At 43.5% G+C, this 25,169-nt stretch overlaps 1 protein-coding gene and 1 long non-coding RNA gene across 2 annotated transcripts in view; one reads left to right on the top strand and one right to left on the bottom strand.

The window, feature by feature from the left end:
* The window catches only part of LOC142256418 (phospholipid-transporting ATPase IC-like), a 112,286-nt gene that overhangs the window by 67,337 nt on the left and 19,780 nt on the right, over positions 1-25,169 (bottom strand). Inside the window, exon 2 of the mRNA XM_075328101.1 lies at positions 3,267-3,446. Within this exon, the coding sequence (XP_075184216.1) occupies positions 3,267-3,441 (175 nt within the window). The 5' untranslated portion in view covers positions 3,442-3,446. The remainder of the gene's footprint in view (positions 1-3,266; positions 3,447-25,169) is intronic.
* Positions 1-25,169, top strand: part of LOC142256428 (uncharacterized) — a 104,316-nt gene that overhangs the window by 74,970 nt on the left and 4,177 nt on the right. The window contains exon 4 of the long non-coding RNA XR_012727524.1: positions 15,166-15,250. This is a non-coding gene — a long non-coding RNA (uncharacterized LOC142256428). The remainder of the gene's footprint in view (positions 1-15,165; positions 15,251-25,169) is intronic.

Raw genomic sequence — 25,169 nt, 5'->3', positions numbered from 1 at the left:
CCATACTGCGCACTCCCCATCGTGCACCATCCGGCATGCTGCGCACTCCCAAACGTGCTCCATCCGTCATGCTGCGCACTCCCAAACGTGCTCCATCCGTCATGCTGCGCACTCCCAAACGTGCTCCATCCGCCATGCTGCGCACTCCCAAACGTGCTCCATCCGCCATGCTGCGCACCCCCCATCATGCTCCATCCGCTTGGGAGTGCGCAGCATGCCGGATGGTGCACGATGGGGAGTGCGCAGTATGGCGGATGGAGCACGTTTGGGAGTGCGCAGTATGGCGGATGGAGCACGTTTGGGAGTGCGCAGCATGGCGGATGGACCACGTTTGGGAGTGCGCAGCATGGCGGATGGACCACGTTTGGGAGTGCGCAGCATGGCGGATGGACCACGTTTGGGAGTGCGCAGCATGGCGGATGGAGCACGTTTGGGAGTGCGCAGCATGGCGGATGGAGCACGTTTGGGAGTGCGCAGCATGGCGGATGGAGCATGATGGGGGGTGCGCAGCATGGCGGATGGAGCACGTTTGGGAGTGCGCAGCATGGCGGATGGAGCACTTTTGGGAGTGTGCAGCATGGCGGATAGAGCACGATGGGGAGTGCGCAGCATGGCGGATGGAGGACGTTTGGGAGTGCGCAGCATGGCGGATGGAGCACGATGGGGAGTGCGCAGTATGGCGGATGGAGCACGTTTGGGAGTGCGCACCATGGCGGATGGAGCACGTTTGGGAGTGTGCAGCATGGCGGATAGAGCACGATGGGGAGTGCGCAGCATGGCGGATGGAGCACGTTTGGGAGTGCGCAGCATGGGGGATGCAGCACGATGGGGAGTGCGCAGTATGGCGGATGGAGCACGTTTGCTCAGCCTATCTCCTTCCAGCCTCCCTCAGCATCAGCCTCCCCCTCCCAGCCTTCCCCAAGATCAGCCTCTCTGCTCCCAGCCTCCTCCAGCACGCCGTGCTCCTCTGCCGACACTCACCCACACCCGATCGCATCCACTCACCCACACAACCGATCGCATCCACTCACCCACACAACCGATCGCATCCACTCACACACACAACCGATCGCATACACTCACACACACAACCGATCGCATACACTCACACACACAACCGATCGCATACACTCACACACACCCGATCGCATACACTCACACACACAGACACTGACGATATTGCACATACGCGCTGATACTCACAACATCCGGGGATATCACATGCTTCTGGCCATGTGATCCTCCGTCAGGTCCTGGAAGCTCACAGCACAATATCGCCGCCGAGAAGCAAGCGATATCCCAGGATGTTGTGAGTATTTGGATGCGATGTGATGTGTGAGGTATGTGTGAGTGTGATCTGATTTGTGTGTGTGTGCTGTTATGTTATGTATGTTCCGCAGCTGCAGGACCTTGATGTGTGGATGCGATGTGATGTGTGTGTGAGGTGTGTGTGAGAGTGAGTGTGAGCTGGTGTACACTGGTAACTATGATACACATCGGGTAACTAAGGGACCTTAGTTACCCGATGTGTATAATGGTTACCAGCTTTCACGGCCTCCGTTAAGATCCCAGCATCGCAAGGTTATGTGTGGCGCTGCCGGGATCCTGACGGAGCCGGTGTAGAAGCAAGCGATATCCCAGCATGTTGTGATGTGTGGATGTGATGTGTGGATGTGATGTGTGGATGTGATGTGTGAGGTGTGTGTGAGGTGTGTGTGAGAGTGAGTGTGATCTGATGTGTGTGTGTGTACTCACCTGGGAATCGGAGCCCCGTGTCAGTTAGGCCAGAGCGAGCGTGCATTGCGTGAGGGGGGCGGGGCCTGCAGAGAGCCGGGGCGAGAGGCCAATCCGTGTGGGGGGGCGGGGCCATGGCGAGCCCAGCGGCCAATCAGCTTTGTGTCACCGTAAGGACACAATTTCGGAGCATGACAGACAGATAGACAGACAGACAGACAGACAGACAGAATAAGGCAATTATATATATATATATATATATATATATATACACACACACTCACATACACACACATTATATACACACACATATATATTATATATGTGTGTATGTTTAGTGTGTGCATGTATAGTGTGTGTATATATATATATATTTTTTTTCTTATTTAATATTTATTCATTTATATAGCACTATTAATTCCACAGCGCTCTACATACATTGTGATCCCTGATGGGGACAGAGTTGCCAATCTAAATTCCCTATCAGTATGTTTTTGAAGTGTGGAAGGAAAATGGAGACCCCGTAGGAAACCCACGCAAACACGGGGAGAACATACAAACTCCTTGCAGATGTTGTCCTTGGTGGGATATGAACCCAGGACCCCAGCGCTGCAAGACTGCAGTGCTAACCACTGAGCCACCGTGCCGCCCTGTATATATAAAGCACAGCAATATCCTTACGCTGTGGGGCACTGCCCACCTACTATAACTACACCACCAGCCCAGATTGTATGCGCTCCCGTGCTGCTGGTACAGACAGTTCTACCTTTTTACCTTTGCAGCATCAGAGGAGCACAGGAGGACTGAAGCTGGCCAGAAACACACACGAGCAGCGCTTACAAGCTCTATAGCAAACAACCGGTCTGTGCTGCACACCTCGTCTTAGAAGCAGGCCACCTCTGATACATGATACCCTACGTAGGTGGATGATAACCTTGGCAATGATATATAAAAAAAAATTCACACTATTCTTAAGTCAGGGTTTTTGTAATAAGATCGGCCATCTGGTGACAGTCACGAAACCACCATGGACAACAGACAGGGGCTCTTCAAATGGGTGGATTGCATTAGAAGCAAAAAACTATCTGGTCTTTAGTAACAGGAAAAAAAAAAAAAAAGAAGACGACAACATTGGGAAAGAAGACCTTGCAGGAAAAAATTTAGGAAAAAAAAAAATAATAATTTCAAGTAGAATGGAAAAGGAAAAAAAGGGAGGCCATAAAAGTTATGAAAATAGGACATAGCACTTAAGGGCTATCAGGGATTGGAGAGATGGTGCCCCTCCTGTCCATAGGCCGTGTCTGGTACTGCAGCCAATGACAATCATAGACATGATCTGTAAAACCTGATAACGCGACAACCAGGCATTTCTAAGCCTCATATCTTGTAATGGACAGGATTGTGTCAGGGCACAGGAATCTCCACAATCACGTGGCATCTGTTACGCAAGTATGCTAAAATTTTGTTTAGTCATGCACATAGGCTTTAATGATACCAGTGTGGGGAAATTTAGGGATTTCAGGCGCATTTACCTTTTGGGACCTGTTCTCGGCTGAGCTCCGCTTGCTTGTTGATCCGGTTTTGCTCTGGTTCAGGAGAGTCAGGTCCTTCCAGTTCATCGTCCGTCTCGTCGTCACTGTATGGAACCTCATCGTCATTTGGCATTTGCGATTCCTCCTCAAATGTGGTGTCGTAATCTGTATCCATTATATCTAAAAATGTAAAAAAAAAAATATATATAAATAATATATATTATATTTTAATTTTATTTTTAATATATTTTAAGATAAAATAAAAATAAAATATAATAAAATCTAAAATAATGTATATAATTTTAGATTTTTTATGTTTAATATATTTTACGATATATTTTAAGATAAAATAAAAAAATAAAATATAATATATATTTTATATTTTAATATATTTTATTTTATTTTTCTTTAATATATTTTAGATTGTAAGAAAATAAAAAAATTATATTAAAGATAAATAATTATTTATTATTAATAAATTATTATTACCACCTTTTTGGTTTATAACTTGCACATTACAGAAGGCAAAAAAATAAATCCTGTTTATTGCTCCCATTTATATGCACTTAATCAACTTGGTACTATAGCCTACTTTTTGGATGTACTTCACTAATTAACAGCGAAAATCCTAGAAACAAAATAAATAAAAATATAATTAAAAAAAAATTAAATAAAAAAATAAATAATAATAATAATAAAAATTAATTATTATTGTAGTAGTAGTAGTAGTAGTAGTAGTAATAATAATAATTATATTATTATTATAATATAATTAATAATAATATTAATAATAATATAACATATTATAATATAATAATTATATATATTTATATTTTATTTTATTTTATATTTATAATTATATATAAATAATGTTTTATTATTATTATTGTTTTTAAAAATTTTTTCTAGGATTTTCGCTGTTAATTAGTGAAGTACATCTAAAAATACTTGACTTATGAAATTTGGGTTTGCTTGAGCAACTTTTAATAAGTCTTTTGTAGGTATTTTTTTCCATTTTGCAATAGTGGGGAAAAAAAAAAAAAAAAACCTCATAGAGCAGAAGTAGGCAAAACACTGCTTTTCAACCATTGTTCCAAAAAACTATTCATGAGGTGAAAGGAGCAAAGCCTTAGGTAAATTATACAGCAGATTAAATATTAAACTTTGGAGTCTTCTACTCAATTGTGCGGGTCCCTCTAAAGTGGCAATCAAGGAAACACAATCAGTGCAAAATGAAAAAATAAGACCTCACAATGGTGCGAGCACAAAAGCCGCCATCCAGGCGTTTCATTGTTATTATCTATAGAACACAAAAAAAAATAATAATAATAATAATAATAATAATAATAATAATAGAAAAAAAAACCACTAAAAAGACTTATTGAGGACACAAGGGCCCGTCAAAGCCCCGGTGACATTTCCATCCATAAAAGAAAGGTAATTTAAGCCGCGGCTTCTCACAAAAGGGATTACATCGTATTCAAAGCAACAGTCCAGGGCGATCACAATTCTCCACGGATCAAGTTTCACCCTGAAATCTCAGTGTACACCATGTAAAATGGAAAAAATAAAGAAGGAAACTTATTGGAATACAATGCTGGCAACACATCACATGGTTTCTGGAAACAATGACTGTCTGTATATGCTAAATATAATGACTCATAAGGACACAAATACGTGGCCTACCTCGTATTAGGAGGATCATAGACAATACATTTCGGTTGTTAAATCTTAGCCATTTTGATCGGAGGAGCTAACAATCTATATGTGGGTATGGAGCTTTGATGGCCGACCCGACAGCCATTTCGACTATTGTCCCCATAAATGATCGGTCCAGTCCAGTAGAGTGCAAATATTCTCAATGGAAGGAATAAAGTGAATCTGCTGCCACACAACTATGGCTGCTTATATCACAAGACCGAAGGAATGGGCATGTTTAATTCAATATGCCCCATCATTTTCTCTCCCAACATCATTTAGGGAACAGTTGGTGCATCCTCATACAGATAGGAGACCTTGTTCTTGTATTAACCATTAGCTTTGAAGTACTTTTCGCTTGGTGAGAACGGATATGCTGACCTTCAACATGGACCCCAAAGAGTACTTCCTATGCAAAAATCCAAGACAGGCACAGATTTCTGTGCGCACATCAGATCCACAGAGGGATAATTACTATTGTCACCGAACGAGGGAAATCTAATGAAAAAAGCCCCACCCTGGATACATTTAGACCTCACATCTAGACTATATAACTGGGAGAGACACACAGAGCTCACATCCAGCCTATATTACTGGGAGAGACACAAAGAGCTCACATCCAGCCTATATTACTGGGAGAGATACACAGACCTCACATCCAGCCTATATTACTGGGGGACACACAAAGCTCACATCCAGCCTATATTACTGGGAGAGATACACAGACCTCACATCCAGCCTATATTACTGGGGGACACACAAAGCTCACATCCAGCCTATATTACTGGAGAGACACACACAAAGCTCACATCCAGCCTATATTACTGGAGAGAGACACACAGACCTCACCTATATTACTGGAGAGATAAACAGAGCTCACACCCAGCCTATATTACTGGGAGACACACACAAAGCTCACATCCAGGCTTTATTACTAAAGCGAGACACACAGACCTCACATCCAGCCTATATTACTGGGAGAGACACAGACCTCACATCCAGCCTATATTACTGGAGAGACACACACAAAGCTCACATCCAGCCTATATTACTAGAGCGAGACACACAGACCTCAGCTATATTACTGGAGAGATAAACAGAGCTCACATCCAGCCTATATTACTAGGAGAGACACACAGACCTCACATCCAGCCTATATTACTGGGAGAGACACACAGTCCTCACATTCAGCCTATATTACTGGGAGAGACACATAGACCTCATATCCAGTCTATATTACTGAGAGAGACACACAGAGCTCACATCCAGCTTATATTACTGGGAGAGACACACAGACCTCACATCCAGCCTGTATTACTGGGAGACACACAGAGCTCACATCCAGCCTGTATTACTGGGAGACACACAGAGCTCACATCCAGCCTGTATTACTGGGAGACACACAGAGCTCACATCCAGCCTATATTACTGGGAGACACACCGAGCTCACATCCAGCCTATATTACTGTGAGACACACCGAGCTCACATCCAGCCTATATTACTGGGAGACACACCGAGCGCACATCCAGCCTATATTACTGGGAGACACACCGAGCGCACATCCAGCCTATATTACTGGGAGAGACACACAGACCTCACATCCAGCCTGTATTACTGGGAGACACACAGAGCTCACATCCAGCCTATATTACTGGGAGAGACACACAGTCCTCACATCCAGCCTATATTACTGGGAGAGACACATAGACCTCATATCCAGTCTATATTACTGGGAGAGACACACAGACCTCACATCCAGCCTGTATTACTGGGAGACACACAGACATCACATCCAGCCTGTATTACTGGGAGACACACAGAGCTCACATCCAGCCTATATTACTGGGAGACACACAGAGCTCACATCCAGCCTGTATTACTGGGAGACACACAGAGCTCACATCCAGCCTGTATTACTGGGAGACACACAGAGCTCACATCCAGCCTATATTACTGTGAGACACACCGAGCTCACATCCAGCCTATATTACTGGGAGACACACCGAGCGCACATCCAGCCTATATTACTGGGAGACACACCGAGCGCACATCCAGCCTATATTACTGGGAGACACACCGAGCGCACATCCAGCCTATATTACTGGGAGAGACACACAGACCTCACATCCAGCCTATATTACTGGAGAGACACACAGACCTCACATCCAGCCTATATTACTGGGGGACACACAGAGCTCACATCCAGCCTATATTACTGGGAGAGACACACAGACCTCACATCCAGCCTATATTACTGGGAGAGACACACACACCTCACATCCAGCCTATATTACTGGAGAGACACACAGACCTCACATCCAGCCTATATTACTGGAGAGACACACAGAGCTCACATCCAGCCTATATTACTGAGAGACACAGATCTCACATCCAGCCTATATTACTGGAGAGACACACAGACCTCACCATCCAGCCTATATTACTGGGAGAGACACACAGAGCTCACATCCAGCCTATATTACTGGGAGAGACACACAGAGCTCACATCCAGCCTATATTACTGGGAGAGACACACAGAGCTCACATCCAGCCTATATTACTGGAGAAACAATAGAGAATAAGTTGTGCTCACTGCTATAGTCCTGGTGCTCGGGAAAAAAAAGAAGTCAATAGAGAGGGGTAATCCTGGCACACAGTGTGTGAAAAATTGATAAGTCCAGGTATTTATGCTTGAACAGAATTTCTTTATTTTACACCAATATAGTACTGCCCGCCCAACGTTGCGGCTCACGCAGGAGCCTTCACCAGGGGTCAAGAGCACGGGAAGAAGATTGTGGTAGAAAATCATGTAGGTACAATAGGACTTAGTAAAGTCAGCTAAAGGGTTACTCCGGCAGGAGGAGATTGTTGCTACAAGTAAAGTAGACAAGGGAAACCCAATAAGGGGCTGGCATACAATATGAAGGGGCTCACACGGTAGACTAGGATACAAGGTGAATGCAATAGGACATTGTCATATGTGTATTACAGTTATTGGTCATATGTAGTATGCCAAGTGAATGGTCAAGATGACGTCAGTGATGCTAGGAGCACTTTGGAAAAGGGTGAGAGCACCAGGAGAAAGCCAAAATGGCGAGGTAGAGTGATCAACTTGTGAACTTTGATCACTCTACCTCGCCATTTTGGCTTTCTCCTGGTGCTCTCACCCTTTTCCAAAGTGCTCCTAGCATCACTGACGTCATCTTGACCATTCACTTGGCATACTACATATGACCAATAACTGTAATACACATATGACAATGTCCTATTGCATTCACCTTGTATCCTAGTCTACCGTGTGAGCCCCTTCATATTGTATGCCAGCCCCTTATTGGGTTTCCCTTGTCTACTTTACTTGTAGCAACAATCTCCTCCTGCCGGAGTAACCCTTTAGCTGACTTTACTAAGTCCTATTGTACCTACATGATTTTCTACCACAATCTTCTTCCCGTGCTCTTGACCCCTGGTGAAGGCTCCTGCGTGAGCCGCAACGTTGGGCGGGCAGTACTATATTGGTGTAAAATAAAGAAATTCTGTTCAAGCATAAATACCTGGACTTATCAATTTTTCACACACTGTGTGCCGGGATTACCCCTCTCTATATTACTGGAGAGACACACAGAGCTCACATCCAGCCTATATTACTGGGAGGGACACACAGACCTCACCATCCAGCCTATATTACTGGGAGAGACACACAGAGCTCACATCCAGCCTATATTACTGGGAGGGACACACAGAGCTCACATCCAGCCTATATTACTGGGAGAGACACACAGAGCTCACATCCAGCCTATATTACTGGGAGGGACACACAGAGCTCACATCCAGCCTATATTACTGGGAGACACACAGACCTTACATCCATACTATATTACTGGGAGAGACACACAGACCTCACATCCAGCCTATATTACTGGGAGAGACACACAGAGCTCACATCCAGCCTATATTACTGGGAGGGACACACAGAGCTCACATCCAGCCTATATTACTGGGAGACACACAGACCTCATATCCAGCCTATATTACTGGGAAAGCGGTACAGGATAAGTAACGTAGATGTAAGTAATAGTGAGTTCCGCTCTGGAGGAGTACAATACAGGATGTAACTCAGGATCAGTACAGGATCAGTAATGTAATGTATGTACACAGTGACTGCACCAGAATAGCGAGTGCAGCTCTGGAGTATAATACAGTCCATGATTGATCCTATTAGCAAGCATTACACAATGTATTATCCATAACCTGATTTCAGTTGAGTAGTGTGTTTCATTGTATTATGAATAGTTTCTATATTTATACTTACATATAAAAATGTGACAAGAAAGCAAAATGATTCAGATTCCTAATGAATCATTAAGAGCACAACAAAAAAATCAAGGTAGAAAAACAACAACAAAATGGTCACCACTTTACAACATAAATATTTCAAATTGTGACTTTGTTATTGTTCTCTAAAACTAAAACAAACCTTGTGGACATCAGGAGCTGCACTATCCAGATGGGTTTGTAATTCAAATCTACTAAATGCTCCCTCCTGAGATCAGGGAGAGTATGGAGAGCCTCATACACATTAGCCGCTTCACTGACCCCACTGAGATTGGTAGTTTGGGAGGATAATTACATGATTAGGGCCCTTAGGTTACGGTATATAGGCCACCACTGAATATAATAAACAAAAGTGTTCAGGAAGAAAAGTGGAAATCTCCCTTACATGGCGAAGAACAATTTGTCCTACAGCAGAAAAAAAACCCAACAAATAAATAGTGTGAAATGCACTGCAGCAAAAAAGAATGTTATTTCTTTTTTTATTAAATTGTGAATAGTTTATTCAGAGGGTCATTTATTATTCAACCCCTCAAACCACCAGAATTCAGATTCCCCTAAAGTATTAAGAAGTATTTCAGGCACAAAGAACAATGAGCTTCACATGTTTGGATTAATTATCTATTTTTCCAGCCTTTTCTGACTAATTAAGACCCTCCCCAAACTTGTGAACAGCACTCATACTTGGTCAACATGGGAAAGACAAAGGAGCATTCCAAGGCCATCAGAGACAAGATCGTGGAGGGTCACAAGGCTGGCAAGGGGTACAAAACCCTTTCCAAGGAGTTGGGCCTACCTGTCTCCACTGTTGGGAGCATCATCCGGAAGTGGAAGGCTTATGGAACTACTGTTAGCCTTCCACGGCCTGGACAGCCTTTGAAAGTTTCCACCCGTGCCAAGGCCAGGCTTGTCCAAAGAGTCAAGGCTAACCCAAGGACAACAAGGAAAGAGCTCCGGGAAGATCTCATGGCAGTGGGACATTGGTTTCAGTCAATACCATAAGTAACGTACTCCACCGCAATGGTCTCCGTTCCAGACGAGCCCGTAAGGTACCTTTACTTTCAAAGCGTCATGTCAAGGCTCGTCTACAGTTTGCTTATGATAACTTGGAGGACTCAGACAGACTGGTTCAAGGTTCCCTGGTCTGATGAGACCAAGATCGAGATCTTTGGTGCCAACCACACACGTGACGTTTGGAGACTGGATGGAACTGCATACGACCCCAAGAATACCATCCCTACAGTCAAGCATGGTGGTGGCAGCATCATGCTGTGGGGCTGTTTCTCAGCCAAGGGGCCTGGCCATCTGGTCCGCATCCATGGGAAAATGGATAGCACGGCCTACCTGGAGATTTTGGCCAAGAACCTCCGCTCCTCCATCAAGGATCTTAAGATGGGTCGTCATTTCATCTTCCAACAAGACAACGACCCAAAGCACATAGCCAAGAAAACCAAGGCCTGGTTCAAGAGGGAAAAAAACAAGGTGTTGCAGTGGCCTAGTCAGTCTCCTGACCTTAACCCAATTGAAAACTTGTGGAAGGAGCTCAAGATTAAAGTCCACATGAGACACCCAAATAACCTACATAACTTGGAGAAGATCTGCATGGAGGAGTGGGCCAAGATAACTGCAGAGACCTGTGCCGGCCTGATCAGGTCTTATAAAAGACGATTATTAGCTATAATTGCAAACAAGGGTAATTCCACAAAATATTAAACCTAGGGGTTAAATAATAATTGACCCACACTTTTATGTGGAAAATTTATTAAAATTTAACTGAGCAACATAACTTGTTGGTTTGTAAGATTTATGCATCTGTTAATAAATCCTGCTCTTGTTTGCAGTTTGGAGGCTCTAACTTATTTGCATCTTATCAAACCTGCTAAATCTGCAGGGGGTTAATACTACTTGTAGGCACTGTATATACATACACATACACAGTACAGACCAAAAGTTTGGACACACCTTCTCATCTCTAGAACAACTGTTAAGAGGAGACTTTGTGCAGCAGGCCTTCATGGTAAAATAGCTGCTAGGAAACCACTGCTAAGGACAGGCAACAAGCAGAAGAGACTTGTTTGGGCTAAAGAACACAAGGAATGGACATTAGACCAGTGGAAATCTGTGCTTTGGTCTGATGAGTCCAAATTTGAGATCTTTGGATCCAACCACCGTGTCTTTGTAGAAAAGGTGTACGGATGGACTCTACATGCCTGGTACCCACCGTGAAGCATGGAGGAGGAAGTGTGATGGTGTGGGGGTGCTTTGTTGGTGACACTGTTGGGGATTTATTCAAAATTGAAGGCATACTGAACCAACACCACAGCATCTTGCAGCGGCGTGCTATTCCATCCGGTTTGCGTTTAGTTGGATAATCATTTATTTTTCAACAGGACAATGACCCCAAACACACCTCCAGGCTGTGTAAGGGCTATTTGACTAAGAAGGAGAGTGATGGGGTGCTACGCCAGATGACCTGGCCTCCACAGCCACCAGACCTGAACCCAATCAAGATGGTTTGGGGTGAGCTGGACCGCAGAGTGAAGGCAAAAGGGCCAACAAGTGCTAAACATCTCTGGGAACTCCTTCACGACTGTTGGAAAACCATTTCCGGTGACTACCTCTTGAAGCTTATCAAGAGAATGCCAAGAGTGTGCAAAGCAGTAATCAAAGCAAAAGGTGGCTACTTTGAAGGACCTAGAATATAAGACATATTTTTAGTTGTTTCACACTTTTTTGTTAAGTATTTCCTTCCACATGTTTTAATTAATAGTTTTAATGCCTAAAATGTGAATCTACAATTTTCAGAGTCATGAAAACAAAACTATATATTCACACATACATACATATACATACATACATACATACATACATACATACATATATATACACACACACACACACACACACACACACACACACATTATATATATAGATAGAGATATTATATATATATATATACATATACATATATACATATACACACATGTTTTTGTTTTCTGCAATAGGACAGAGATTATATATATATATATATATATATATATATATATATATATATATATATATATATATATATAAAAAAATATCACATACACACACACACAGATGCATATACATACACGCGCACTAATATATATTATACATACACATTATATATCCCTATACCAATACACATGATATATCCCTATACCAATCAATGTCCTACATTGCAACCAGTAACTGTAGATCTTATTTCTCAAGAAAGATATTTATTTATCTATCTAAAAGACCTGTGGCCACGTGAAAATGTGAAGTTTTCGCTTTTATGTTATCCCCATTGAGCCCCTAGTATGGCAGGGTTTTTTATTTTTTAATTTGTTATACGTGTCAAGAGTTATAGATCTTTTTGTTTGGTGTTTTTTGTTGTTTTTATTAAGGGGGTGTGGCTCACTGGTTCCTCAGAGGCGTGTCTATGCTCCATAATTTTGCATAATCACCCTGTGAGCCACACCTCCTTTGTTAAGACCATAAAAATTAGCACCAGATAAAATGATGAGTATCTCTGGAACCGCATGACAGATTTACAAGAAACAAACAACAGAATACTCAGGGGAGCGGCAGGGATAAAATACGAGCAAAAATGATCCACTTTTGACTTTGTGACAAACCCTCTTTAAGTCTATACACATTTCCATCAGCAAATCCTGTATAGCAGTGTCTATATTTTTAGTCCAGACAGTGATTGTGCTTCTAAGGAGGTTGTCCCTGAAGGAAAAATACTTTTTAATGGTTCAGAATGGTATCAGGAATCTCCTTCTCCTCCGGAGATATGAGCATTCTAGCCCTAAATATTCCGGCCTATACGCAACCAATCGAAGGGGTATATGCCCCCCTATATCTCTCCTAGCTTCTCCTCCTGAATCCCCTCTATGTTTAGTTTTCTTTTTTATTTTCCAGGGGGCAACGTTCCTTAATTAGCACTGACATAGCGGTGAACTAGAACATAAATGATTTATAAACTCCAGTGGATGAATTATTGAGCAGCGCAGACGAGCCCAGAGGGTAACACATTGTTACACGGATCTAATGAAACATTCACACCGGCAGCGAGAGATACAGTAAATATTTTACGATCACGTATACACCCACAGCAGAACCGCAGTCGGGTGTCACACCGAGATATTCGATTTGTCTCCACTTTCCAATAACCTATAGGAAATTTATTGCAAAAAAATCTAAAAAAAATAAATAAAATAAAAATAAACAAAGGGTGGTACTCCCATTGAATCAGGTTCTTGTAATGGGAAATAAATATACAGAGAAATCTCTGGTCAGGTAGATACAGAATTATTAGGCAGTGAGTATTTTGACCCCTTAGATTTTTGGTGAAGGAAGACATTCCCCTCTCTGATCTGCGTCTGAGGTTGATCTTCAACAGATGAAGAAACTGAAAGACTCCTTGGATGGATGAATTATGGCCGCTAATAGCAAAAAGGGTGGCTGGATTACTATACAGGTCAGAGATTTTGTTTGGAAATGTACAGCATATTTGTACATTTTGACTTATTTAGTTGTTATTCTCACTTGAGATGGAAATTTTAAAGCACCACTCCGGCATTTCATTTTATTTCAGTGCTGGAATGATGCATTAAATCCTAGTACCCTGCCCCCTGTCTTATACCCACCCTCTGGAGTCTTCATCTCTTCCCAGCGTTTGGGACCTGCTGGAAGTGAAGCATTCCAGAGGTCATAACTCAATAAAAGTCTATGGGAGCCTCATTCTGGCTCTTATAGACTTATACTGAGCACATGCGACATAGCTTCTGGCCAATCAGAATTTACAGTCACAATATTGTTCCTCGGCAGCGGAGCGGCACCAAATAAAGGGTGTATGTAAGACAAGGAGAAGGGGACTTGGACTAGAAGCACCACTCCAGCTTTTGGATTGACTGACAGCACTGGAGTTCTTCGATAATAAAATTATCCATGAAAATCAAAACATTTCTTAATTGTGCACAGTGTGTAGCTGGCATTTTTACACATTTTTGTGAAAGCTGGGGACACAGCTCTTAACCCCCCTTATTCTCTGGAGAATCACAGGGGTTGGACCCTTGCCATTTTTAAATGATGGCAAATGTGAGCGACCATTTAAAGAGAACCCACCAGTAGGATTATCATATATAAAGTAAAGCTAGTGTTATACTGGCGCTCGGATTCTGAATGTAAGGATACCTGCTGTTCTGAGATTGGGTGTTTAATTTCAGAAATATGTGTAAGTAAAGTTCCAGCAATGCACTGCTATTTGATTGACAGGTGCAACAGGAAGGGAATAGGTGGGTCGGGTTTTGCCATCTATTCCCGCCCCTGTCTGCCTGCCTGGTCTTCCTCCCCCTGTCGCCATTATAGATGTTAATTCCTGCGCAGGCTGACAGGGACGGGAATAGACAGCAAAACCCGACCCACATATTCCCTTCTTGATGCACCTGTCAATCAAATAGCAGTGCATTGCTGGAACTTTACTTGCACATATTTCTGAAATAAAACATCCAATCTCAGAACACAAGCTATGCTCACATTCTTTTCCGAGCGCCAGTATAGCACCGGCTTTACTATACTTTATATAGGATAATCCTCCTGGTTGATTCTCTTTAAATGGTCGCTCGCTTTTGCCATTTAAAAAATGGTGTAACAACGGTCTGCGAGCTGCAGAGCTGGGACCGAAGAACGATACATCTTCATTAACCTGCAGTATTGTAGCAAACCCTTTGCGCATGAGAACATTGACATTTTTTAGTATGGATACAACTGTAACAAACCCTCAGCTGTGACAATGGGCAACTATTTCAAGACTTTCAGCTTCTGAATATAAACCAGAATTTTGTATTTCACCAACAGCCAACTTAGAAGATAAAGAAAGACGCGGAATCAGAAATACAAAGGATATCCATAAGATGGAGGACTTTTCATTTTACAGCAGTTGGTAAGCTTCATATACATAACCCAGTCATGATTAGAGATTGAGATGAAACCACCACACACACATACATACACATATACACTTATAAATAGAAAAGATACAATATCTAATATATGAATCTGTCTATCTATCTATATATATCCGGGATTGGCATCTGCACCGTCGCAGCTACAGCCACAAAATTTTGCACACTCACACTTTTGGACCCCGAGACTGTCATAGGCTATGTTTTGAGGGGAAATTTTCACTTGGCGCTTTACAGTTTTTCACCACAAAACCTGCCTCCATTGAAGCGAATGGAGCTGGGAGCCACAGTGCAGCCAGAACTTCAGAAGAATGCGCAGCCACGCCCTTAAATGGAATGCTGGCGTGTCACAATGCAGCCAGGGAAAGAGGCAGACACAGACAGGGAAAGAGACAGACATAGACAGGGAAAGAGACAGAGGGAAAGAGGGAGAGACAGACACAGGGAAAGAGAGGGAAAGAGGGAAAGAGACAGACAGGAAAAGAGACAGTGATAGATAGACAGGGAAAGAGATTGAGACAGACGGAGAAAGACAGACAGTCAGAGACAGACAGGGAAAGAGACAGACAGACAAAGAGATAGAGAGAGAGACAGAGATATGTAAAGAGGGGGATGCAGACATAATTACATTTATATCTATTTGTTTTGTGGTGTTCGTGTGCAGAATACATTTTTGTTCATACATTCCATTTTGTTAACAGCAGTTATTAACCCGGGTAGTACAGCTAGATAGCGATATATATATATATATATATATAATTGTACAATATTTTGCCATCAAAATAGTATATATATAGAGAATGACATATTTACATATACATATAATATATTAAGAACACAAACCAACAAAGTAGGATACATTCTCACATTTTCATAGATTATGACATATATGATAATTTCAAATTAGAAATCTGGACTATAACAATTCTCAGGGCATAAATCGTATAATGTAAAGCGAACGAAAAAGGAACCAAAACGATCATATATATATATACATACATACATACATACATACATACTAACTATAGAGAAAAATGTATAAAAGTACGAAATGATGAAAGTGCCAAGAATACAAATATTTACAGTATCTAAATATTGCACATATGCCCAAGATTATATACAGTATATATAATATTTATCTCATTGCACTTGGCGTATTTGTACACTGTGGGAGCGAGGCCTTACGCCGATTTTTTTTCCCCCTTACGTTCGCAGTCTGACGGTTTTGTTTTTGTAACTATAAATGCATATAGTCGCACACTGAAAAAGCCAAAAATGTACTAGGGAAAATATGGCACTGCATTACTGCAAAAGAGAGATATTTAGTTTATGTATTGGCCAATGCATGTAAGCCCGGAACCAACGGCAAGGTATATCTCTGTATTCCAGGAACCTAACTTAAATGCCACTATCTAGGTTAAAAACATCCGTATCTGGGAAAAATTAGATTCCCAAATTACATAGATATACCTTGCCGTTTGTTTTTTTGATATTTCTGGTTTTGTTTTTGTGGCACAGGTTGCAGTTTTAGGCCCCTTTGAGACGTCTGTGCTTTACGAACGTCACGTGTTACATCACTGATGTCACACGTACCCATGTTATTCTCTGGAGTTACTCACACATCAGTATTTTCACATGGACCGTGTGATTCGTTGTGGCCCCGCACACACACAGACATGTCCGTTTTTCCGGCAGAACAGGTGTCACACGGATCACACACTGATGTGATCCATGTGACATCAGTGTGACACGGACCGGAAAAAAGAAGGGTCTGTGAAATAAAAAGAGGTTTTATATTCTACTGAATCCAGAGGTGTTTTCTTCGGCTCTGCTGCCTCCTGCTCCTGACCTTCCGCTCATTATAGTCATTGATTATTCACTGCACTGAGGAGCTGGAAGCCGGAGCATCGCGGGGAGAGCATCGCCCGTGACAGGTGAATATTCAGCAAGCAAGCAGTGTGTGTGCAGTGATGTCCTGGAGGTCATCCGAGTTCCCAATGAACTCTGATGAACCCGTGAAGTCACCGTGGTGAGACCTGCTGCAGAGCAGGGGTGTCATCAGGAGATCATCAGAGCTCATTAGGAACTCAAATGACCTCCTGGACATCACTGCACACACTGCTTGATGGATACCCAAGCTGTACCCAGCGTTGTCCCCGTGAAGCTCCGGCTTCCAGCTCCTCAGTGCAGTGAATAATCAATGAATATAATGAGCGGGGGTCAGAAGCAGGAGGCAGCAGAGCCGAAGATAACAGCGCTGGGTGCAGGTTAATATAGAAAATATTTTTTATTTCAAAGACCCATGTTTTCTCCGGCACCTGTCACATAGACATCAGATGTATGCAAACACAGATGTCACACGTACGTATGACGATACAAATGCATGTGGCTTTTAACGGATTAAACACGGACATCAGAAAGGGGTCTTATTGGTAGTATTTTGGTAGACAACTACAGTTTATCTGGTTTCAGCCTAAGACTATGTTCACACCCACAGCCAGCTACTTCATTGTGTGAGAAGTCACCTTTAATGATCACACGGGGCACAGCATGCAGCATATTCCTGGTCATCAAAATTGGGGACCATGAAGCAGATGTGACCAGTATAGGCAAATACAGTTCATTATTATTGGTAATGGGCGAAACCTCTTTGTTTATGGAGGTTTCGCGTCTCCGATATCATCCGTTTGCCTCATTTACATGTCCACATTTGGTTTTCCCCGCAGGAAATACAATACTGTATTTGACTATGGATTTAGTGCAGTATGGACTCAAAGATTTCTATTAGTTCCCAAAACAAAAAGGAATCAGAGATCTATAGGTGTAATACCCCACACAACCTGTGGACAGGTGTGGCGCTATTTCTTGTAAGAAAGCCACTAGGTCTTATATTCTTCCACAAGCCCTGTAAAAAAGGGACAGTCCTTGAAGAAACAGTGAGGATCTTCTAACAACCTGGACAATCCTACGACTAATTTGCCAATTATTTATAACCAAATTAATTAGAACAGGAGCATTATGCCAGAAAAAAACCCAAAGAAAAAACAACTCCTAAAATAGTTATTTTATTAATATTAGTATTAAAATCATGTATAAAAGCTAAATCGCTTCTAGTATCTGAATATGATAGTCTGGAGCTCGCACGGGGCACAGGGCCCTAGATCAGGCGCCAGTTCTACACGGCTTGATAAATACCTGCCCGGTGAGGACACCTTCATCAAACCAAATAACCCGGGGGCATCAGTAGTAAACTAGGATCGTGGTTTGGACGCTTACCTCCCCACAGGGTCCGCATTGCCCGCCATACGGAGAAGCAGACTGTATCCAAAAAGGGACAGTCGGGCCCCAAACGCTTCATGCTACAGGGACCCAACCAACAGCGTTTCGGGGACAGGGCAACCTGGGTCACTAGATTGGCACTGGTCCTCCTGGGACCTGAACCGGCAATCCCTGGGTCCACAGTGAGTAGAGACTGTTAAAGACAACCTGGTGTGGTCTCCATTATTGCCCCTCATCATCTCCCAGGCACAGCCCTACCTGCGCAGGGCCTAACACCATTGCTGCAACCACCACCTGCTTTGGGAGTATCCACATTTAGCTCAATCCTTAACAGCAACCCGCAGGTGGGGTCACATGACATTAACTCTATTCACCCCTGTAAATACCCACTTTTACAAAAGAAGCCCCAGGGCACGGGACCGGGCAACGGCCACCACAGTGACATTCCCATTTGTTACTGCTTTGGACCGAGTACCCCCCTCTCTGGGTGGGACATATATATATATATATACATATATATACACATACATATATATATATATATATATATATAATATTATATACACACCTAGAAATGAGTGATCTTGAAGAATAAAAAATTATTCTGTGTATTCACGAAAAAAGTGGTGTATAACAAAAGGGGTGGGTTGGACATTTGGAATAAAAAAATAAAAAAAAAAAAAAGAAGGAGTGAAACATACTAAGTCAGATTTCGGTAGAAGAGAATGCACAACATAGTTGCATAGGTTGAAAAAAAGCCCTCGGTCCATCTGGTTCCCCCTTCCTCCACCAATTATATATTTTGTCACTAAGTCACTTATAACCGATAATGTTGTGTACTGAGGAAATCATCCAGCCCTGATATAAAGTTGTTATAGTATCTGCCATTACTACCTCTTGTGGTCGGCATTCCACAGTCTGACCGCTCTAACTGTAAAGAACCCTTTCTTATTTAGCTGTCGGAATCGCTTTTCTTCCACTCGCAGTGAGTGCCCCCTGGTCCTTAGTATTGTCTTTGGAAGAAATAAGTCATGTGCCAGTCCTTTATATTGACCACACATGTATTTATACATATAACTGAGATCTCCTCTGAGACATCTTTTTTTCTAAGCTAAACAAATCTAACTTTTCAACCTCTCATCATACGGGCGGCCTCCATTCCTTGTAATAATCTCGTTGCCGCCTTTGAACTGACTCTAACTTCTGATTGTCCTTTTTAAAATGTGGAGCCCAAAACTGGATTCCATATTCTAGATGTTCCCTTACAAGTGATTTATAGAGGGGTAACAATACGTTGGGATCACGGGATCTAATCGCTCTTTTTATACACCCTAAAAAGCTTGTTTGCTTTTGCAGCTGCTGCCTGACATTGAGTGCTGCTGCCAAGCTTACTTTTAACCAGAATTCCCAAGTCTTTCTCCTGTTCTGTAGTCCTGAGTTTACTTCCATTTAATGTATACGCAGCTGTAGAGCCCCTGAGACCACCGCCGCCACAGAGGTACTGCACCTCAACCAGAGGTACTGCACCTCAACCAGAGGTACTGCACCTCAACCAGAGGTACTGCACCTCAACCAGAGGTACTGCACCTCAACCAGAGGTACTGCACCTCAACCAGAGGTACTGCACCTCAACCAGAGGTGTGGTGCCCCATCCTGGGTAAGAAAAAGGCCATCTACCGGTTCACGCACCAAAAACCTGCAGACTCCCAATTGTTACCTCACACACTAGATCAGGGCCGGGGCAGGTCCCATTAATGCTTAGCGACCAGTAATCTGGTTATGGCACTTAAGCCCCGTACACTGTCTCTACAACCATCCAGGGGGTGGAGCTTGGTGATGAGGTGTCTGAGGTAAATGGGCAGAGCTAAGTTTAAAAGTTGACAGAGTCAGTCAGGAGCGAGAAGGAGACTGACTAGGGGTCAAGACCTTGGGGGTCTGGCTCGCCCCGGTTGACACAGAAGAAGGAATCCTAGAGACACGGGTGTGCGGGAAGCACCCGTGGGCTTCCTCCACAGAACACCGGGTGGAAGGATCTGGTCGCAAACAGGGTCTCGATCCCTAGTTTAGGAAGAGACTTCAGGACTTTCTAGTAACACCGGAGGCCAGGGTGGCTGTACGCACCTTTGGGCCACAAACAGCACACGAATCCGCTGGAAGGGGGTCACAGAGGATCAGGGAGCCAAACAGGCAGAAGTCCCTTTAGAGGTCCGCGACCCGTGGCTGAGGGCACTGTGTGTGGAGGTGCAGGATCGGCGAGAGAGAGTCAGCGCATACGAGACTGTGGCGCCCCTGAGGCTTCCGTCGCCACAGAGACATTGCACCCCAGTCAGAGGTGTGATGTCCCATCCTGGGTAAGGAAAGGGGTACATGCCAGTTCACAGGTAAAACTGCACTACACCCATTGCTAGGCACACACTGGGACAAGGGATAGTGGCAGTAACCCTCCCATGCTGCATGCTGGGAGGGGTCGTAAGACCCATCCCTGCTCCCATAGGGTGATATGCAGAAACAGAAGTTCCAGGTGGCACACAATCCTTCAAGGTGCACGTGTCCAAGGAAGGCATCCACAGTATAATTAATACAAAGGACCGGCACTCCAAATCTTCTAGAAGATTTGGAGTGCCGGTCCTTTGTATTAATTTTGCTCCCATAGGGTGGTAGCTTAGCAACCAGGGGGGTGTGAAGAGCCAGCCGAGTGTAGAGCAGAGAGGAAGGTCAGAGTTTCAGTTTACCTCAGAGAGTGAGAGAGTGAGGAGCCAGCATGTAGCTGTGAAAGAGAAAGGAGCTCTGTGAGTTCAGAGTGTCCGCACAGAGAAAGCAACAGAGAAGGAGACAAACAGAGAGTAGAAGAAGAGCTCTAGTCAGGCAGGAGCTAAAGAAAGAGGAAAGTGACGCTTCCTGGTGAAGACCCTGGGACTCGGAGGATCCAGGTGACACCAAGCAGGGAACGAAGGGATTCCAGGGCCACAGATAGCTTCAGAGCTGGTGGCCAGTGAAGTCAGCTGAGAAAGGACACAATTAGAGGGGTGCACTGGCATCAACCCCCAGATCTACCCGGGATCGGCGGAGGTCCCTGACGGTGGTCCCAGCAGTCCAAAGGCTCCTGCAGGCCTTGACAAGAACTGTGAGTAAAGACCTTGAAACTGCACCCCTGGTGTTGCCTCAGTTATTTCTCTGCATAGACACTAATAAGCACCAACAGTGTCCCCGGGGCACCGCTCCACCTGTGGGGAGCAGTACCACCATTGCTGCCATATCATCACCCCGGAGGCCTTACACAGCAGCGGCGGCTTAATAGCCACATACCACAGGTGGCGTCACGAACACAAACTTTAATCACCCCCAAGTTATCAGCCATTTTAACTGACACCCACCAGGGCCACGGAGTCAGGCCCCGCCACCACTGACTACCCCCGGACTAGTCCGGCCCGGCACCGGATGTCCAATAGCCCTGGGGTGGGCGAGTCAAGACGACCAGGAAAGCAAACGAAGGTGAACCGGTACTGGCCTCAGACTTACTCGGGATTGGCAGATGGCCATCACTGGGGATCCCAACATACCGTAGTGGACTAAGCTGGTACAGTGAGTAGAAGACTTGTTGCAAAGCCACGGTGTTGTCTCCATTCCTACTGCATCACAACCTGCGCTCATAGACTTTTCATATTTGCAACGGTCACCCAGGGGTCCCGCTCCACCTGTGGGGAGCAAGAACACCTCAGCTGCGCCATCATCACCTGCCCTGTGGAACATGCAGCGCAGTGCGGCCCACATAGCCGCAAAACCACAGGTGGCGTCACAAGCTTTAAAATCTCTGAAAATACAACTCCCATCATCATCCTGTTTATTATTTAAAAGACACCGACAAGACCCCCGCCACCGCTGACATCCCCGGACTAGTCCGGCCCGGTTCCGAGTATCGCCTAAGGCTCTGGGGCTGGGTGTGTCACAGCTATAGGATTACTCCGTCCTAGGTGCATTACTTTACATTTATCAACATTAAATCTCATTTGCCAAGTATCTGCCCACTCTGACATCTTATCCAGATCTTTTTGTAATATTGTACTATCCAGGTCAGTTTTTAATATCCTACATAGTTTGGTGTCATCGGCAAAGACTGACACTTTACTATCAATCCCTGCGGCACCCCACTGCTGACGATAGCCCATTTAGAGAATGTACCATTTATGACTACTCTTTGTTTCCTATCTTTTAGCCAATTCCTTACCCAGTTGCTTATAGTTTCCCCTAGTCCTTGCTTCTGGAGCTTTAGTATAAGGCTATTATGTGGTACAGTATCATGAGTCTTTCCAAAGTCCAAATAAATCCCATCAGCTGCATTACCAATATCCAGGTTTGCACTTACCCCCTCATAGAACCCCAACAGGTTGGTTAGACACGACTTATCTTTCATGAATCCATGCTGTCTGTCAGTTATTATATTATTCTCTCTAATATATCCTTAACATACATCGTAAGGAGACAATATTGATGGAACAGGGGGAAAAGTATGATAACTACGTCACTCCCTCCATAGAAAGTGAGAGCGTACAAGTTCAATAAAGTTCATTCTGCAGCGTGAGATACGCCGCGGGTACACCGGGCTGACAGCACAGGGGAGGATTATATGGCTCTCCCCGTAGAGCGCATAGGAGTTCAGCAGAGTTCATTCTGACATATACCTGGGAGAAAATCTAGTAAGTGATCGTGCTAAATGTGCAGAACGTGATTAAAGTCTAGAAGGAATCCTGAGAGAAAGAAAACAGATAAAATGAAGGTATGATAAGTATGTGTGTAGGAAGGGGAAAGGGGTGTAATCAAATAATTTCTGAAACTACTGACACACAGACATAAACAGTAAGACTGCAAAAATGTACGTGGTAACCAAAATCATTCTGGGATCTTGTGGAGAGATGAGACTGAGAGACCTTTTTGGTAAAGCACACCATTCTACTGTTTACTGAAAACAGAATGAGGCCTATAAAGAAAAGAACATAGGACCTACAGTCAAGTATAGTGGAGGCTCAAAGATGTCTTAGGGTATGACCGCACTTTGCTTTTTACCTGCTTTTTTAACTGCAGCGTTTAATGCCAAAATGGATGTGTTCTGCTTTTCAAGCATAGTCTATGGGAATTTGGGTTTCTTGTTCGCACTATGCTGTTCAAAATGCTGCCTTTTTGTGGCAGAAATTTGGGCAAAAACTCTGCTTTGCAGTTCAAAACGCAAATGGCAAAAACAATTGACATGTTGCTTCTTTGAAAAGCAGAGTTTTTGCCCAAATTTCTGCCACAAAAAGGCAGCATTTTGAACAGCATCGTGTGCACAAGAAACCCAAATTCCCATAGACTATGCTTGAAAAGTAGAACACATCCATTTTGGCATTAAACGCTGCAGTTGAAAAAGCAGCAAAAAAGCAGGTAAAAAAGCAAAGTGGGGTCATACCCTTAGGGTTGTTCTGTTGCCTCGCCTCTGGCACTGGGTGCTTTGATTGTGTGCGAGTCATCATGAATTCTGAAAATTACCAAAAGGATTTTGGGTGGCAAGGTAGCGTCTAGGTGTCAGAAAGCTGTGTGTGTGTCCTCAGTCATGTAGGACAATGACCCCCAAACACATCAAGAAGCCCCAGAAATGGAAGGAAACAGAGAGCTGGAGAGTTCAGAAGTGGCAACAATGAGGCCGGATATAAATCCCATTGACACCTATGGAGAGAAAACTTAAAATTGCTGTTGGAAGAAGAGAAGACTTCTTCAAATACGCCTTTTGGAGGTTGTCTATTGTGGATTTTTCCATGTGGAAAGGATCATTATCCATTTGTAGAAACCATCCTCTTTTCAACTTCAGTCTTTTTACAGTAAATGTTAAGATTTGCAGCAAGAATTTGCTGAAATTTCATTGTGATTGGCTGACCCACAACATGTGATGAAAGGATATTAACCTTAACCTCCTGACGAAGCGAGAGGCGAAACGCGCGTCAGGTGCTGGGCGTTGTGGTCCGTCACCTGGGTATACAAACCATGGCTCTTTGAATTATTCTAACCTCAATGGAGGTGTTTTTGTCTTTGATATATGACCTTGTGGGTAATCTTTGGAGGTGTCCTCATTTACTTACACCCAGCAATTCATAATTATATATGCGATATGGGAAATATTGTTTTTATGGTTGTTCCATAGCGCACCAGTGTTTACATTGAGGTGCTGGGCGTTGTGGTCCACCATCTGGGGACATTAACCTTGGCCCTCTGAACTATTTCAACTTTGATGGGGGTGATTTATTTGTAATATAAGGCAAATATCAGGTAGATAAAATAGTCCTTTTACCTCTAACGGGAAGCCTTGTGCCCCTGTGCATTGGACTGAACTATATATATATATACATTGTCTTTGAATATTGTAAATGATATACATATTAATTTTGTCAACTGAAAAACAGCCTTATTCCACCCATACGGTTATGAATCATAGATCTGGCCGCAATATGAATTGTAAACTGCAGGTTTAAGATCTAAAAATATTTTGAGCTTAATTGGCATTTTAATATAGCTGTGGGCAATTATTGGATGTGCCCTTGCCTACTTATGCCCAGGAATTTATATACGTATGATACATGAATTTTTGATACT

Source organism: Anomaloglossus baeobatrachus, chromosome 1, assembly GCF_048569485.1.
Source record: "Anomaloglossus baeobatrachus isolate aAnoBae1 chromosome 1, aAnoBae1.hap1, whole genome shotgun sequence".
NCBI lineage: Eukaryota > Metazoa > Chordata > Amphibia > Anura > Aromobatidae > Anomaloglossus > Anomaloglossus baeobatrachus.
The sequence above is the reverse complement of the archived record's forward strand: the minus strand, read 5'-3'. Positions and strand labels throughout refer to the sequence as shown.